The sequence below is a fragment of the Corapipo altera genome, unplaced genomic scaffold (assembly GCF_003945725.1).
Source record: "Corapipo altera isolate COAL_440 unplaced genomic scaffold, ASM394572v1 23, whole genome shotgun sequence".
Classification (NCBI taxonomy): Eukaryota; Metazoa; Chordata; class Aves; order Passeriformes; family Pipridae; genus Corapipo; species Corapipo altera.
The window spans coordinates 3,876,368-3,891,849 of NW_020884878.1; the positions used below are offsets into that span (position 1 = coordinate 3,876,368).

The 15,482-nt window shown below is 46.6% G+C and overlaps 1 protein-coding gene across 8 annotated transcripts in view; it reads right to left on the reverse strand.

Moving 5' to 3' along the window:
• The window catches only part of INF2 (inverted formin, FH2 and WH2 domain containing), a 41,877-nt gene that overhangs the window by 13,408 nt on the left and 12,987 nt on the right, over window positions 1-15,482 (reverse strand). For 5 of the 8 annotated variants that reach the window (XM_027638073.1, XM_027638071.1, XM_027638070.1 and 2 more), the window contains exons 2-12: window positions 8,469-8,877; window positions 7,027-7,142; window positions 6,370-6,529; window positions 5,534-5,567; window positions 4,379-4,520; window positions 4,134-4,275; window positions 2,709-3,638; window positions 1,388-1,533; window positions 1,240-1,301; window positions 522-624; window positions 347-432 (exon numbers count right to left, since the gene is read on the reverse strand). In XM_027638073.1, the coding sequence (XP_027493874.1) occupies window positions 347-432; window positions 522-624; window positions 1,240-1,301; window positions 1,388-1,533; window positions 2,709-3,638; window positions 4,134-4,275; window positions 4,379-4,520; window positions 5,534-5,567; window positions 6,370-6,529; window positions 7,027-7,142; window positions 8,469-8,865 (2,318 nt within the window). In that variant the 5' untranslated portion in view covers window positions 8,866-8,877. Of the gene's footprint in view, window positions 1-346; window positions 433-521; window positions 625-1,239; window positions 1,302-1,387; window positions 1,534-2,708; window positions 3,639-4,133; window positions 4,276-4,378; window positions 4,521-5,529; window positions 5,568-6,369; window positions 6,530-7,026; window positions 7,143-8,468; window positions 8,878-15,482 lie in introns of those variants that run through there. The other 3 variants (XM_027638074.1, XM_027638072.1, XM_027638075.1) reach the window with 2 other exon arrangements.

Here is a 15,482-nt window from a genome sequence, read left to right on the forward strand (position 1 = left end):
CACACTGGGATCAGCAAAGAGAAGACTGACCACCATGTGAGAGGTGGGCTCCTCCTTCTTGGCACTGCATTTAGCACTGCCTTTCAGTAAGTTATGGAACCTCCTAGGGCAGATCTGACCTTGGGTCTGGATCAGCTTCTGCTACTTCAGAGGGAGAGGAGGTGCTGGAGCAGGAATAGCCCTCCATCTAAGGCTAACAGGGAAAGGGACAGCTCTAAGGTGGAAAAGGGAATCCAGTAGTTATACCCATCAGTGTTGGTCTGTGAGGCTCCTATAAAGAGAATTAAACTTCCCAGAGGTAAACCAAGAAAAAGATTGGGCTGAAGTTCATGACCAACATCCTTACCTGGGAATCTGAAGGAGGAGAAGATAAAACTGATCTGCATTTGCTAGCTTTGATTTCTCTTCTTTGAAGGCCTTCAGGTTTTCTATCTAATGGGAAATAAAGAATTAAGACTGCAGGACTGCACTGTGTCTTCAGCTTTGTGAACCTTTGGTAAGGGTACCATTTTCCTCCTGACCTCATGCTTTTCAGGAAGCAGCTTCAGCAACTGCTTCAGAACCTCAACGTCGAACTTGGTCCGGTCCCCATTCTGGATCATGGCAGTCACCTCTTCGTTGGAGCTGCAGGAAAGAGGAGCAGAGGCACCCATCACCCAAAGACCACTCTTCCACTACCATGACTTTTATCTGTGCAAGCACTCTGTGCTTTCCCTAGTGAGAGTCACAATAATCCAAAAGGAAAGATACCTCCCCACAATTAAATTAGAATCAGGATCTGGATCCCTGCTGTGACCCAAATTTTGTTTCTGGCCCTGGTCAAATGACTCCAGGCCAGAGATGAATCCTGCAACTCAGATCCTGTCTCTGGGCACTTTTTTATCTTAATAGAAAATTTAATTCTTAACTTTTCCATTGGACCTGTTTTGAGGAGGGATTTGACTTCCAGATGCATCTCACAGCCTAAGTCACCCTAAGAATCTGTGCCACAACTTTATCTGTAACATGGAGATGTAATGCCTTTGCCAACATATGGGGATGTTGTATGTAAAAGCATAACTAAACCTCTAAACTCAGTATTTTAAAGATAGTGTAGGACCAGCAGGGGAATGTTCAGATGATTCAGTAACATGGACCACCAAAGCACACTGGCTAGAACAGATTTTGTGAGGACCTTCCAGATAAAGCAAAACCTGCTCAAAGTTTTGTCAACTGTCACAAAAACTGGCCATATCTTACCATTTAAATTGCTTCAAAAATATGTTCAAATTGAGACTTTTCTTGGAGTCCAAAAATGTGATCTTCATTAAAGAAAAAGAAGATATCTCGCGTTAGATGAGCTGTCTGCAGTGATCTTTACTCAAAAGAACGAGTGGGACCTCCTCACCTCCTTTGGCTCTGCCTTCACTGGGGTGACTGTCTTCTCCTTGGGGGTTGGTTGTGGAAAGCAAAACAGCTGCTCTATGCTGGTGTAGTTGGGCTCTATAGTTTCCTCACTGCTGCTGCTCACCGAAGCCCACATCGAGTGACCCTCTGAAAAAGAGACAAAGTGTTCAGGCTACAGGGACAGCTGAAAACTCCTGGCTCTTGGGGCAAAGTGAGTTGCTAGAAGGGACACTCCTCAGAAGATGAATGAAATAAGAAGGGGCGTATTTACTGCTGGATAAATGGTAATTATTGAGGAGGGGCAATTCCCACACGTGGGATCCAAAGGGCCTGAAGGGCAATTCAACTTGGTGCTTTACCCCAAGAAGCGCTGGTAAGGGGAGGCAGCACTGGGTACACAGAGGTTGTACAGCCCCACCCCTCTCTGTACAACTGCATTTTCCTTCAGGGTGGGTAAACTGGGTCAGCATAAGAGAGAGCTTGGACATTTCTTTTTTAGTCCCCTAGCTGATGTTATTTTTGCTTCCTTGCATGCTAACTGAGGGACTGGGCACAACCTGGACATTTTCTGACTCTGACCTTCTCCATTTATCATTTTATAATTGAGCTTTCTTGTATAATGCTGGCTATGGGACTGCTTGAATGAATTTCCACTGTAGTTTCTTAAAATCTATTTAAAAAACAATCAGCACCCTAACATGCCTGTGGAAGTCTCTGCTGAAATAATCCCAATAATTTACTGCTCTTGTGATTGAAAACATGGCTTATTTAGATTTCATCTTTGCCTATTTCTATGCACTGGATGCCTTGCTTGTCTAGGACAAAGCTGACATTGCTTGTCCTGGCTTCTTCTCACATTTCATGCTCCTCTTTGGATCCACTAGGAAAGGGAAATGTAACCCAAAAATCAAGAGATATGTGATGTGATCCTCAAATGCACTCTTACTCATGACTTTAATATTCCAAGATGCAAGTATAGATGAAGTGGGGAATGAAAGTTTGGGGAACTCAGATCAGAGCCTCAGGCCTAAGGCATGTCATGGTGGATTAGGAAAATATTCCCATCTCCCTTTCTTTTCTTTTAATTTCCAACTATTTCAGTTATAAACAAGCTATCCCAAAGTACTGATTTAGTTGGAATGGTTATTGTATTATACTAGTAGTTTCACGCTACTTTTATTTATTTAAGCTCTGCAGGTCAAAAGTAAAGGAAATCAGGAAAGTTCTGGATCTAAATGGAGTAAACCACATTTGACAAACTCAAAGACAGTGTTTCCTGCCCTGGGTCACCCCTACAGCAGCTGTGACTTTATGCCACCCACCTCTCACCACGTTGGAGGGCAGCTTCTGCCAGTTCAGCTTCTTCATTCTCAGTGTTGGCGTCTTCACTGCCTTGCGGGGAGGCCGGCCCATGCCAAGAGGGCAGCTGAACTGGGAGGCCACCACAGCTTCTATGTGATCTCCTGCCATGCCAGGCAGGAGGGGTGGAGGGGGTGGAATGCCACCCATGCCAGGCAATGGAGGGGGAGGAGGAGGGATACCACCCATGCCAGGCAATGGGGGTGGAGGAGGAGGGATACCAGCCATGCCAGGCAATGGGGGTGGGGGTGGAGGGATGCCCACCATGCCAGGCAATGGGGGTGGGGGTGGAGGGATGCCCACCATGCCAGGCAATGGAGGTGGAGGAGGTGGGATACCACCCATGCCAGGCAATGGGGGTGGGGGCGGAGGGATGCCCACTGTGCCAGGCAATGGAGGGGGTGGGGGAGGGATGCCACCCATGCCAGGCAATGGTGGAGGAGGAGGGGGAATACCCTCCACGCCAGGCAGTGGGGGTGGGGGTGGAGGGACGCCGGGGAGTGGAGGGGCTGGAGGTGTATTCGTCATCAGGGATGTGGGGTTCATGGCTGCTGTGCCAGAGGGTGGGGGTGGAGGTGGTGGGGGTGGAGGTGCCGGGGTGGAACCAGTGCTGTGTGGAGGGTTAGACATCTCTGGCGAAGCAGAGCAGCCTGTGAATTGGCAGGATGAGATCTTCTTTTCATTGGCAAGTGGCCCTGAGGACGTTGTCGGTGCCTTGGAGGGGTTTGATGATCCCACTGGACTCCGAGCTGCACGAGCACATGGTTCTGGCTCACCCTGGGCGCCTCCAGCTGCACTCCCAGACAGCCGGTTCTCAGCTCGCTTTTGCTTGTTTGGATGTTTCTTGGTAGACAGCAGCCTCTCCATGACTTCTTCAACTGTGTTCCCTTGAACTAGAGAAAGGAGTCAGGGTCAGAGAAGGGAACGGGGTTCCAAGGCTGGTTTGTGCTATTCAACCCTCACCAAGCAGCAGATCTGGAGCCACGGAGCCCACTCCGTGGTGTCACTTTACACAATTACACTTTTGGCTTCCAGGCAATTTCCTTCCCCAGCTCCCAGCCCACAAACAGTTTTGAAAAAGCCTGCCAGCAAGACAAGCCAGTGCCAGATTCCCAATGACTGCCATGACCCAAAGCTCAGGGATTAACCATGAAAGCAAGACTGTGAATCCCAAGCCCACTCCTAAACGTGGCCATCCCACATGGATGGAGCTTCACATCAAGACTTGACCCTATACAGGAGGTGTAGCTTTGTCCCAGCTTCTGTTCAGCTCATATCAAGTCCCACAGATTATTTCCAGATTATTTGGGAATGACTTTTGTGGGCTGTGGGTGAGACAAGGTAAAAGAAGAGGAATGTGGAAAGCTGGATGGATATGTCATTCTTACTGTCATTTGCAAGCAAAAGGGCTCTGTTCACTACAGCATCCAAGGACTCCCACAGCAGGAGGCTGGACTGATGAGATGGTTCCAAGTGCAGCAGGCTCTGAAGGATGGACAGCAGCTGGATGGAGACCGGAGAGCGGCTCACCTGGAAGACAGGGCAGCTTTCCATCACAGCAAGGCTGGTTCCAAGCAAAGTGGGTTAACTTTGCCATTGTGTGACTTTGCACCCTATGGGAGGGCCTACTTACTTTATTGAAGAGAGATGAAAAGACCTCATGATGATCATTCATGTTTATGCCATCACACATCTTTAATAATTCCTCATCATCTTCTACCTTGAACTCCTCAAATGTATCACACTGGATAAGCAGATCCTCCTCTTCGATGTCTCTGCAATATTACAGCACTCATTTTCACTGGAGAGCCCTTTGCTAATTTTCAGATGATTGTTTTTGTGTAAATGGTTTTTATCTCTTTGCCTCTCAGACTCAGCCAGTCAGCATTCAAAGTACCCAACTGTGTCTTATATATAAAGGATCAGATGCCATCAGTGCATCCTCTCTTGAACTGAATATACCTCTTCCTACAGTCAACATTTACAAACGAATGGGACTTTTCATGGTATAACCTGGCCCAGTGTATGCGTGCTATGGAATTCTCCTTGGAGCTGTAACAACAGAGTGGCATTCCCACCTTTATGAAACTGGGCTACCATCTTTCTTTTTCTTTAAAGTCAAGACAAATTGAAAATATTCCAGTGATGTTTCCGTTTGAAAAACTTCCTTCTCTGTTACTCAAAATTGGATTAAAAAAATCCCAGATACTCTAAAACTAACTTTTTCAACACTCTCAAAACCACTGTATGTAAGAACTCTACCCTTGCTGCACTATTGAAAGGTCTTCTTTTCCCTGATTTTTATGGTGTTGGATGGAGCAATTTGAGTTACACGGATAACTGCAACTCACATAAAATGGATTCTAGAATTTATCATGGATTTTTCTGACAGAACATAATTTTTAAATTATGCCCAGATATGCACTAGTAAATTGTTTTAGCTGGATGTTTCTGGGACCAACAGCAGCAGTGAAGTTCACAGTGAGCTGCTCAGTGAGCCCACAGCATTGCTCCAGTCTGGAACACAGCCTCAGCGAGGACATTGCTGCTCCGTCTGTGCCCAGAGCCTCTGCCATCTGTGCCAACAGCTGTCCCTGTGACACTGTGGCTGGCAAGAGCATCTTAACACTGGCTGAATGCCTTTGGTCCCCCTGTAAGACGTGCACACAAGAGTGGTCCACTCCACCCAGGTGCACTTCACACAACTGAAGGTTTATAAGTATTAAGTTTTCACAGATACCTGACTGTGAATCTCATTTGTAAAATAAATGTAAGCACTGATCCTTACCTTAGCTTGTCTAAAACATCCAAGAGCTGAAGCCCTGGAAGAACAACAACAAAAAAAGATATATTTGCATTATGACCCATTTGGTACTGATTTATTATGATCTTTATATAATGTTATGCTTATAAATACATTTTGCAGAGAGAAAAAAGTGAAAATATCTTCATATGGATCTGTCAAAGTGGGTAGGGTCATCTGCTTAATGATGAGACACCTCAATACACATCTGCAGCAACTGTGTGAACCACAATCCCCATGGAGTTACTGAGGGACACAGGCACTTCTGGGACATGAGTGACCTCAGTCCAAATTAGATATCTAAAATCAGTCATGGTCCAATGTCCCTTGCTCTCCACAGAAAGAAACAGAGCCCAGGCTCACCAGCTCAGATGCTCCCATTACGTGAGGTGTATCTCAACAATGGTAACTAGGATGCCAGGATTCAAACAGTTAGAAAGAATTTCTGAGTCACGGGACAGCTTCTGTGGCTCAACTGAGTAGACACGGAGTGAAGAAACCTCATCAACTGTTACAAGGAGTCGCAACATATGGAAATGTGGCCACATAAGATGGTTGGTTATAGAAATGTTCTGAAGAAGCTCAAGTGATATGGTGTTGCTGGGATTCCAGAAAAAATCAAAGCTATGGGAAAGCAGCAAAGTTAAAAACATCTGGTGACAGAAAGGTTATTGAGAATAGAGGTCAAAAGAAAGAGGAAAATTAGTATTTGCAGTTTTGCTCCCCAGACCTGTTCAGGCACCTTGTGGATATATCTGAAATAAAAACTGCTTGATAACTGACTTTCTCCAGAGAAAGTTGGGTGCAACAAACATCCTTACCTATGAATTCATTTCTGATTTGTGTCCTTGTTCTTAGCTCTTCTTTCCCCAGTATGATGGCATTGATAGCGCTCAGCAGTGTCACCATGTATGGCACGTTGTCTGTGTTGGAGAGCTCATTCATTATGATGCTGAATCGATACTGCTGGTTCTTCACACTCTGTTAATAACACAGGTGATATTATGACAAGAATAGTCTCTCTCAGATGGAATTAGCACCTTAAAACATCAGTTTATCCCACTGTGGACTGGACAGGACAGGAAGATACAGATAAAAGCAGCACTCCTCCATTATGGAGAAGGCTGCAGTTGGCAGAGAAAGTCAGTGAAACAACTCTTGGATCCCTTCATGCCTTCTGATAACTGATGCATATACCTGGGTACTTGGGCAGTGAAACCTGTGGATGTGGCACCAATTATTTTGCTGATCTGGTGGCGCTTTTGCTGCCAGAAAGCACATTGTGGTTGGCAGTCATCCGTCCAGACAAGTCACAGACCAGCACCATAGACTTATGCTGACCAAGACAAATTTCCTACAGTTTTCACCTTATAAATCCCTGCTTCTTTTACTAAAATGATGCAAAATAAACTTCATTCCCACCCTTTTTGGCATGGATCAGAGCTGACCCATACCTCCTACTCCAACCCAATACTTGCCTTGTAATGGTCCAAGGCATCCAGAGCTAAAGCATGGCCATCTGATGAGTAAATGCACAGTGCAGCCAGGAGCTCAAATATTTGCTTTTTGACCATGACATTAGTTGTGTCAAGTGCTGGAAGAAAAACAGAACAAAACAAAGCAGAATTTAAAATTACAATAATGTTCTGAATCTCAGTGTCTTCTGCTATATGGGTTATGACCAGTGGCAGAAAAAAGACAGAAGGAGGGGACCCACTACACGGAAGATGGGAAGAAAAGTATCTCAGTGTCTAGATATCCCATCCCAATAACATTATGTGATAGTAACTTCTAGTAGGAATAGTAAATGCTACAGGTACGCTATTGGCATTTTGGTGCAGCCTGTAGTTGTTCATGTCTTCCATGTCCCAGTGGCATGCTGAAACAGCAGCCAAGATCCCAACGCTCACAATCACACAATTTAGTTCCCATTTTCACATATGGGTGTTTTCTAGAACAGCAGATGAACCATTTTCCTCGATTAATGACTCTTATTTTTAGTGCAGAAGAGACCAATATGCATATCAATTAGACCAATTGTTCTAACCAGTCCCCATGTATTCCCTTTTTCCAACTACTCTTTCTCTGTGAGCCCTAGGAGCTGGGAGGGAGTGGATTAGACCATCTTATTTTTCCTTTATTAGTACACAAAGAAGCTCGAACACTGAAAAGCCCAGGATACTCTGCTGTTTTTCACAGCATAAAAAGGCCAGCTCCATATTTCACACAGGTTAAGAAAACGCAGGGTGAAGAGGAAGGAAGGGGACTTCAAAACTGAAGAGGGGAGCAAGAGAGCTTTCAGACTAAATGCATTTTAAAAAGATATCAATAAGAGTTTCTGGGCACAGCTGTGATCTCCGTGGAGCAGCAGAGAAGTCATCCTTCCGGCACCAGCACCATCAAGTGCTGTACAAAAAGTTCTAGGAGATACCCTGATGCGTTTCATACCTAACAACGAGACAAGTGAATGGCAAGAGAATGTAAGTGGTGTTACCTACCGTCTTCTAGGAGGAAGAGATGGAGCAGCACAGAGAACAGGCTCTCTTGAGTCTAAATCATGCCACTTTCCCTCCTCTTTACAAGACTTCAAGTCCTTTCAATTCCTCTCCCTCTGCCCTTGGGGCTCATAAAGCCTGAATAGCAAATGTCTGCTGACAACTGAAGGGTCATGCCTGCACACAGCTAAGGCTGGGTTTATCCCCAGCTTCTCAGTAAATTATGACAATATTTGTGTGGAAACAGCATTAGGTGGCAAAGGCAATGTGATTTCACGGTAGTATTATTTTAAAGAAGAAAACAATCTCATTAATCCATTGCGACCAACAGTTTCCAACAAGCCTGGTACAGGGCAGAAGGATAAGCAACAGGAAGTCCCCTCACCATGCCACGTGATGAATGAAGCAGGAAGATGTCTTCTCACCTTGGAAGAGTTTTCTGACGTAGCCCTCGTTGCTCACAATGTATTCGATGCCTTTGTGGGAGTTCATGACGGCTCGCACGCAGCTAATGCAGGTGAGCTGAAGCAAGGCATCGGATATCCTGGCTACTCCTCGCCCAGACAGCCTGTCCAGGGCCTCCAGAAGGAGGTCCAGCCCACACAGCTCCAGGAACTGGACCATCCAGGCATCATCGCTGTTCTCCAGACGCTTCTTCAGCCCGGAGTAGTTCACCACCGATGGCATTTGCAGGAGACGGATGCACAGCTCCGGCTCTGCATTTTCCAGGTTGGCCTCTGACTGGTCAGTCTCCTGGGGTCCGAGTTTCTCCTTCAGGGCAGCCCACTTCTTGTGGGCACCTTCCTTTTTGATTGACATCATGAACAGTTTGTTCTGAAAGAAAAAAAGAAGAGACAAAGTGCGATGTTTGTCTGGACTGAGCACAAACCATCCAGTAGCCCTGTTTTTTCCCCAGTTATCAGGATGTAAAGCCCAACTACAGCAGTTCCCAGCTCTTCAGCATGTAGAGAACACACTGGAACCAGCCCTCTATTGAAGAAACTCAATATATCCCCACCTTAAACACACAGGCTCTGAAAACTCCATGAAGAGACTTTTAGCACATCCAAGCCAGCAAATACAGCTTTAAAACTAGCCAATTTAGGCCAGTCAATAGCCACCACCTATTTTCATGCAGTGAAAGGATAAGGTTGGAAGTGGCATTATCAGTTCTAAACTCCTAATGCCCATTAAACCACTTCAAAATCTGACTGTGCTGGAGAGGCTGTGCAGTTTCTAAGCATTTGTAATGGGATGGAGAAGTAATTCTGAGCATATCCTGCTCATAAGAGCATCTAATTACCCTGTTCTCTTTTGCTTTTGTTTCTTTTGACTGATGTTGAGGTTAATTTTACAGCACTCACTTAAATCACTTCCTGTCTGCTGTAATAGCAAATATGTTTGCAAACGTGGTGTTTGTGCATGATAATGTGAGAGCCCGACAGGTTGTGAGCACAGGGATGGCAGAGGAAGGCTAAGAAAACAGCAGAGCACCTTTTTGGAGATGGGTAGTATATTGGGTTTCTGTGGCTGGGTTTTGGTAGCGGGTGGGGGGGGTGAGGGCTACAGGAGTGGCTTCTGTTAGAAGCTGCTAGAAGCTTCCCCTGTCCCATGGAGCCAATGCCAGACAGCTCCAGGATGGACTTCCTGCCACTGGCCAAGGCCGAGCCAATTAGCAGTGATAGTAACGCCTCTGTGATAACAGGAAAAGAAGATTGTTGCTCAGAAAGAATTCCAGCCAAGGAAGAGCAGAGTGAGAACAACAAAGTAGACCCCAAGGTCAGTGGAGAAGGAGGGGTAGGAGGTGCTCCAGGCACAGGAGCTGTGGCCCTGCAGCCCCTGGTGGAGACCATGGTGGAGCAGCTGTGCCCCTGCAGCCCATGGAGGAGCCCATGCTGGAGCATGTGGATGCATGAAGGAGACTGTGACCCCATGGGAGGCCCAAGATGGATCAGGGTCCTGCTGGAGACCTGCAGCCCACAGAGAGGGAAGCCTGTGCTGGAGCAGGTTTTTCCCAGGTAGCACTTGTGGCCCCTGTGGGGGACCCACGTCAGTACAGCTCACCTGTGAAGGACTGCACCCCATGGAGGAGTGACCCATGGGACAGCAGTTTGGGAAGAACTGCTGCCCGAGGGATGGACTTATGTTGGAGAGGTCCATCAAGGACTGTCTCCCATGGGAGGGACCCCACAGGAGCAGGGGAAGGATTCCTCTCTCTGAGCAGCAGTAGAAACAACAATTGACCATAACCCCCATTCCCTGTCCCCTGCACCGCTGGGGGGGAGGAGAGAGAACATGGAGGGAAGGAGGGGTAGGGGGAAGGTGTTTTTAAGACTGTTTTATTTCTCACTCTTTGGCTCTTACCCTGTTAGTAATAAATACAAGTACTATCCCCACTTTGAGTCTTGTTTTGCCCGTGAAGGTAATTAGTCACTGACCCCTCCCAGCTCTTACCTCTACTCATCAATTCTTAGCTGTTTTTTTTCTCTCTCCTCTGTCCAGTTGCAGAGGGAGAGTGAGAGAGAGTGGTTTTAGTGGGTACCTGGTATCTGGCCAGGGTCAACCCACTACAGGCAGCAATGGCTCATCTCCCTGTAGGGCACGGCCTGTTCAGCCAGGTTGTTATAGCAGCAAGGAGGGTCAGGAGCTGATTCAGAAGAGAGAAACTGTAAAGCCAAGTGTAACTCTTGATGCCAGATTTTATGGTTTTAGGCAGGATTATTATTTTTCAGACCCACAGCGATTAAGTTATACAATGCAAGTCCATTTCAAAGCTGAATTGCTCCCAGAGACGACAGTTTGCCCAACGAGAAGGGGATAAACCTGCTGGACCCAAAGCCATCTATGGACGTGACCTCTCCTCCCTGCCGTGCCCCCGGGACCTCTGTTCCTCTGGGCTGCTAAGCCTGCACAGGGCTCAAAATAACCTGGGGGCCAGTTGGTGCCCAAAACTCAGCACTTAGGGGATGGAAGGGCTTATGGGGGAGTCTCGTTTTTCCTTCCCAGCTCCAGCACAAGGGTTTCTAGCCCTGCAGTGAGCAGAGAAAAGGCTGGAAAAATCTAAACTGAGTAACCTCTGGAAGGTTTTATTTGCAGACAGCCAAGACAAAGGATGGACGTTTACACTGGTTGGAAGTAATTTCATTTAAAGCCTACCTTGTGATTTTTACTGGGGACTGCACTGTTGGGAAAGGTCTTGGCTGCTTCCCCACAGCCGAGCCACATGGCTTCTGCTTTACCCAGAAACCCATTTTGGCAGTCACACCTTGGCACACATACAGCCAAAGGGTTTGCTCACTGATTTGTGTTAGGCATGATATTATAGGTCTAAACATGCCTCTTGGAAAGATGCAAAGCGTGATGGGACAGGATATTTGAACAATTTCCTGAGAGAAGGTGATAGTGGGACTCTCTGGCAGGGGCACTCAGCTCACAGCATCAAAGTCTGCATTGAGAGGTCAGAGGAGTGGAGGAGTTAGCAGGATATGGCGACAGAAAATCCCTTTAGAGAGCTTTGGAGAAACCCTCTTGCAGAGTTTCCTTTTGCTTCAGTGGGAAAGGAGCTGGCAAACTGCCCAGTTGTTCCCTACTCTGTTGGCTGAAAAAATGGTGGCCACAATTGAAAAACATGAAGTTGTGGATATACCATCTGAGAACACACTGTACAGCTGAAAAGTGATAAAAAGACCATAAAAGAAAAAAAACCCAACCAACCAAACCTCAAACAACAAACTCTCCTGCCAAAGCACAGGCTTGAGTTTCTAAGATTTGTCGTCACTGTCTGCAGCCCAGAGCCCTTACTCACTCTTGGTAAAATTCTTATTGGGATTAGTCAACCCCAGTCCCTCCCTTGTACCCAAGCTCAGGTATTTGAAGAAGAAAGATCCTCCCTCCCTGGAGGAAGAGAAGCGAGAGTGCCCTGCCCCAGGGTCACAGCCCTGGTGATGAGGCAGTGTCTGAAACCTCTCACCACAGTGAATTTACAGTCATGGGGCCGGAGAGGTGCTCCTACAGACCTGTCAAATCCTGCTCCATGACGTGTATTGAGCCCAGCCACCGCTTCCCAGTGCCTGGTGTCAAGCCTGGACCTTTGATGAGGGCAGTGCTGAGGACCATCTGACCTGGGTGCTGGTCAGCCCGAGGGGCTGCAGAAGTGGCCGCCAACTGCAAGCTTCCTCTCTCTCATGTGACTTCTTTTTTATACTCAGCAAATCACTTTTAAAATTTGAACATGTCTAAACATTTCTTCTCAAATCAGATAACAAAGCAGGCTGGCTTTTTGCTCCCAGGTGTATAAATACTTCAGCATACTGTATTTGTATTGTATTATATTGTATCAGCTACAGCAAGTCAGAGAAATTATAATAGCATTACTGACCTGAGGCTTAGCTGATTCCTGAAAATTAAGCTCCACCAGTGCAACAGGAGACAGGAAATATGGACAGAGCATCCTGTTTACCAGTGGATTTGTTCTGAATTATCCTTCCCTCCCACCTGCTCCACACAGATGTGAAGAGATGAGAAACAGAACCAGGCAGGTACCTCTCCAAACAGTCCTGGCTTCTGTTTTTATGCACTAGACTGAAAAAATCGGACTGACTAAATATTCTTCCCCACAGAGAGTGCACACTTTTTGTAAGGAAGAAAGAGAGATGCCTAATGTATCTAATTGTAAAAAGGGAATAAAATAAATAGGAGCTGTACTATATAAATGGCAAGGAAATTAATATGGAGGAGAGGAGACAGCAGTACGATTCTGCAGATGGTGTGACAAATCTGTTTACAAACATAGATATGAGTGATATATTATGAATGAAACATCTTTCCATATTTTTCATGAAGCAAAGTGCTGCAAAGATGTTCAGATATATCCTTAAAAGGCTGGTAGTTTCACCTTTTATGTCTGACCATAGGAGCTTAGCAGCAGGTAAATGATCTCAGCAGAGTGAGACGGGCAAGGATTAAAATGGAACACATCTATCTGGCTGGCTCAGAGAGGCCATTTAGACTATGTTGGCTGAGGGAAGGACAGTCCCCTGACACAACCAGGCAAGATGCTCTACTTCAATGGCTGAATACACCTCACCTCTTGCCAGTAGATGGGCATGGGGAGCTTTGTTTTTTGCTGCCCAGGCCATAGAAAAGGATGTGATGGTGGGAGCAATGTCCTCAGACTCTGTGTCCAATCATTCCTGCAGCATCCATGCTCTACCCTCCCCAGCTGTGTGCTCAGCATTGGTGCTGGGTGTGCTGCTCCTTGGGCACATCCTGACAGTGCGTCTGTGCTTACTGCTGTGGGGACACCCACAGCCACAACAAAGAATCATGGAATAGTTTAGGTTGGAAAAGACCTTTAAGGTCATTGAGTCCAACCATTAACCCAGTATTGCCAAGCCCTCCACTAAACTGTGTCCCTAAGTGCCACATCTACATGTCTTAAATACAACATTCTCCTCATCATCTTCTCTCTCTCAGAGGTTGGTCAGGCCTGATGGGTAATGACAACTGAAGAAGCATCAATGAAAAAATATTCCTAATTTTGGAAGATTCCTTTTGGAAACATAAAGGCATCCTAAAGGCTTTCCCTCCTGCACCTGGCCACAGCAACACTGTGGTTCATGGTGCTAACTTCTTGGATCACTGGGTTTGCAAAGCTATAATGTTCCCTGCATCCATCCAACCCAGTTAATAAAATTTCCTCCTCCTTTCTTTCTGAATCAGGTGCTACCCAGGTTGAGTTTTCTGTGCCCCTCTGTCCTTCAAGTCAGCTCCTAGGGAGATGACATCTGTGGGAGATGAATCAGGGCACGTCAATACTTTCTCCATCCTGTGAAGCTGTGGAGAACAGAGCTGCACAGCACAGCTTTCAGACTAAATTATTGCATGCCTCCAGGACGACATGGATCACAGCAAGGACTGGGGAGGACATGTAAAAAGAGATTTCTCAGAGCAGCTACGTATAACTGAGTGAAAACAACAGAGAGAAAAACTGCAGGTCAAAACCATTCTGATTTTTTTGGAGCAAACTCGCTGCCTGTGCTAAAGAACGGGGGTGCGTGAGGAGGAACAGTAGTTCCTTGCTGCCCTTTGAAGTCTGGGCGCATCCCTATCCCATGTTGTGCCCTCACAGCCCTCTGTTTCCCTCTGCAAGGCTGCTGGGGCACACTGCTGGCCCCTGAGAAAAGCTGCTCAGCCCCTCCTTCCTTCTGTGCCTGTTTCTGGCACTCAGGAGCCCGTTCTGCCTGGCTGACTGCTAATGACAGGTTTTGCTTCTGGGTAGTTCCAGCTTTCACTCTGCTGTGGGGAATATGCCGAGCCTTTGTATTTTGCAACATGTCAGACTACTCAGTCATTAAAAAGAAAAAACATCCTGGCTAAATCACTTTTAGAAGCGTGACGGGTTTGCTCCACCTCTCCTTTTGCTTTCATTTGTACTGCTGTGTTTTCCTGTGCAGAGTCGGAACAGCTCGCATACATACAGACTAACAAAACCATCCTCCCACACACCAAGACTAGTTGGGGGGAACCACAAATCTCTATTTTAGAAACCAACCTGAGCCCTTGGTGTGGGCCCATTAGCCTCTGTAGGAAGCTGCAGTGTTCTCAGTCTCCCAGGGGAGCTGAGGGGAAGGGTACAGTGGGAAATGCAGGTGGGCAAGCCAAAGGCATTGGTTTGCCCAACAGTCCTCGACTCAGCACACAAACCTAGCGCTGCTCCACACTTCTGCTGCCATGGCCAGTAGCCAGGGTAGCCTTTAGTTTTACATGTTCTTTATCCTCACCCGTATCAGAAGCCAGAATGTGCGATTTATGCTCAAAAAAGGAAAAGGTCTTGGAATGAGTGCCCAATCTTGTTCTTCAATACTGAAGAAGCTCATGGAGTCTCTGGCACACTATGCTTTGCTGTGGCACATCCCTCATGTGAGGCACACAGCAGTTCTCACAACACAGTGCAGGGTTTTCTGTGCCCACAGCAGTGCCACACCATTACGAGGAGTGTTCTGTCTTTAGGAAATGAGAGAGCATGGACACACAGCCTGCTGCAGCTGGGCAGGAGCTGAGCCATCCACATTCTGACTGGGCCTGGCATGGGGCTGGCAATGGCTTCTTCTGGCAGCAAACTTGCAGAGAAGGACTTCAGTGCATAGACAAAAAGTGGCCATACTGATATAAATTTGTATGTATTTTGCCAGTATAGCTTATTCTTTCACAAATAAAGGAAAAACACGTTGTCCTGATTCAGTCCTATCCACCACTATCAGGATGCTGTGTGCCAGCACAACTTTTCTCTCCTGGGCAAATACAAGCTACAATATCGCGTGATGTCTCGCACAGGGGGTAAATGTGTCCATTCAGTATGTCTTGGTAGTGGTGCGGTTACACCAGGTTTAACCACACTGTGAAATAAGTCACCAGTGCCTTCTTCCTCACAGTAAATA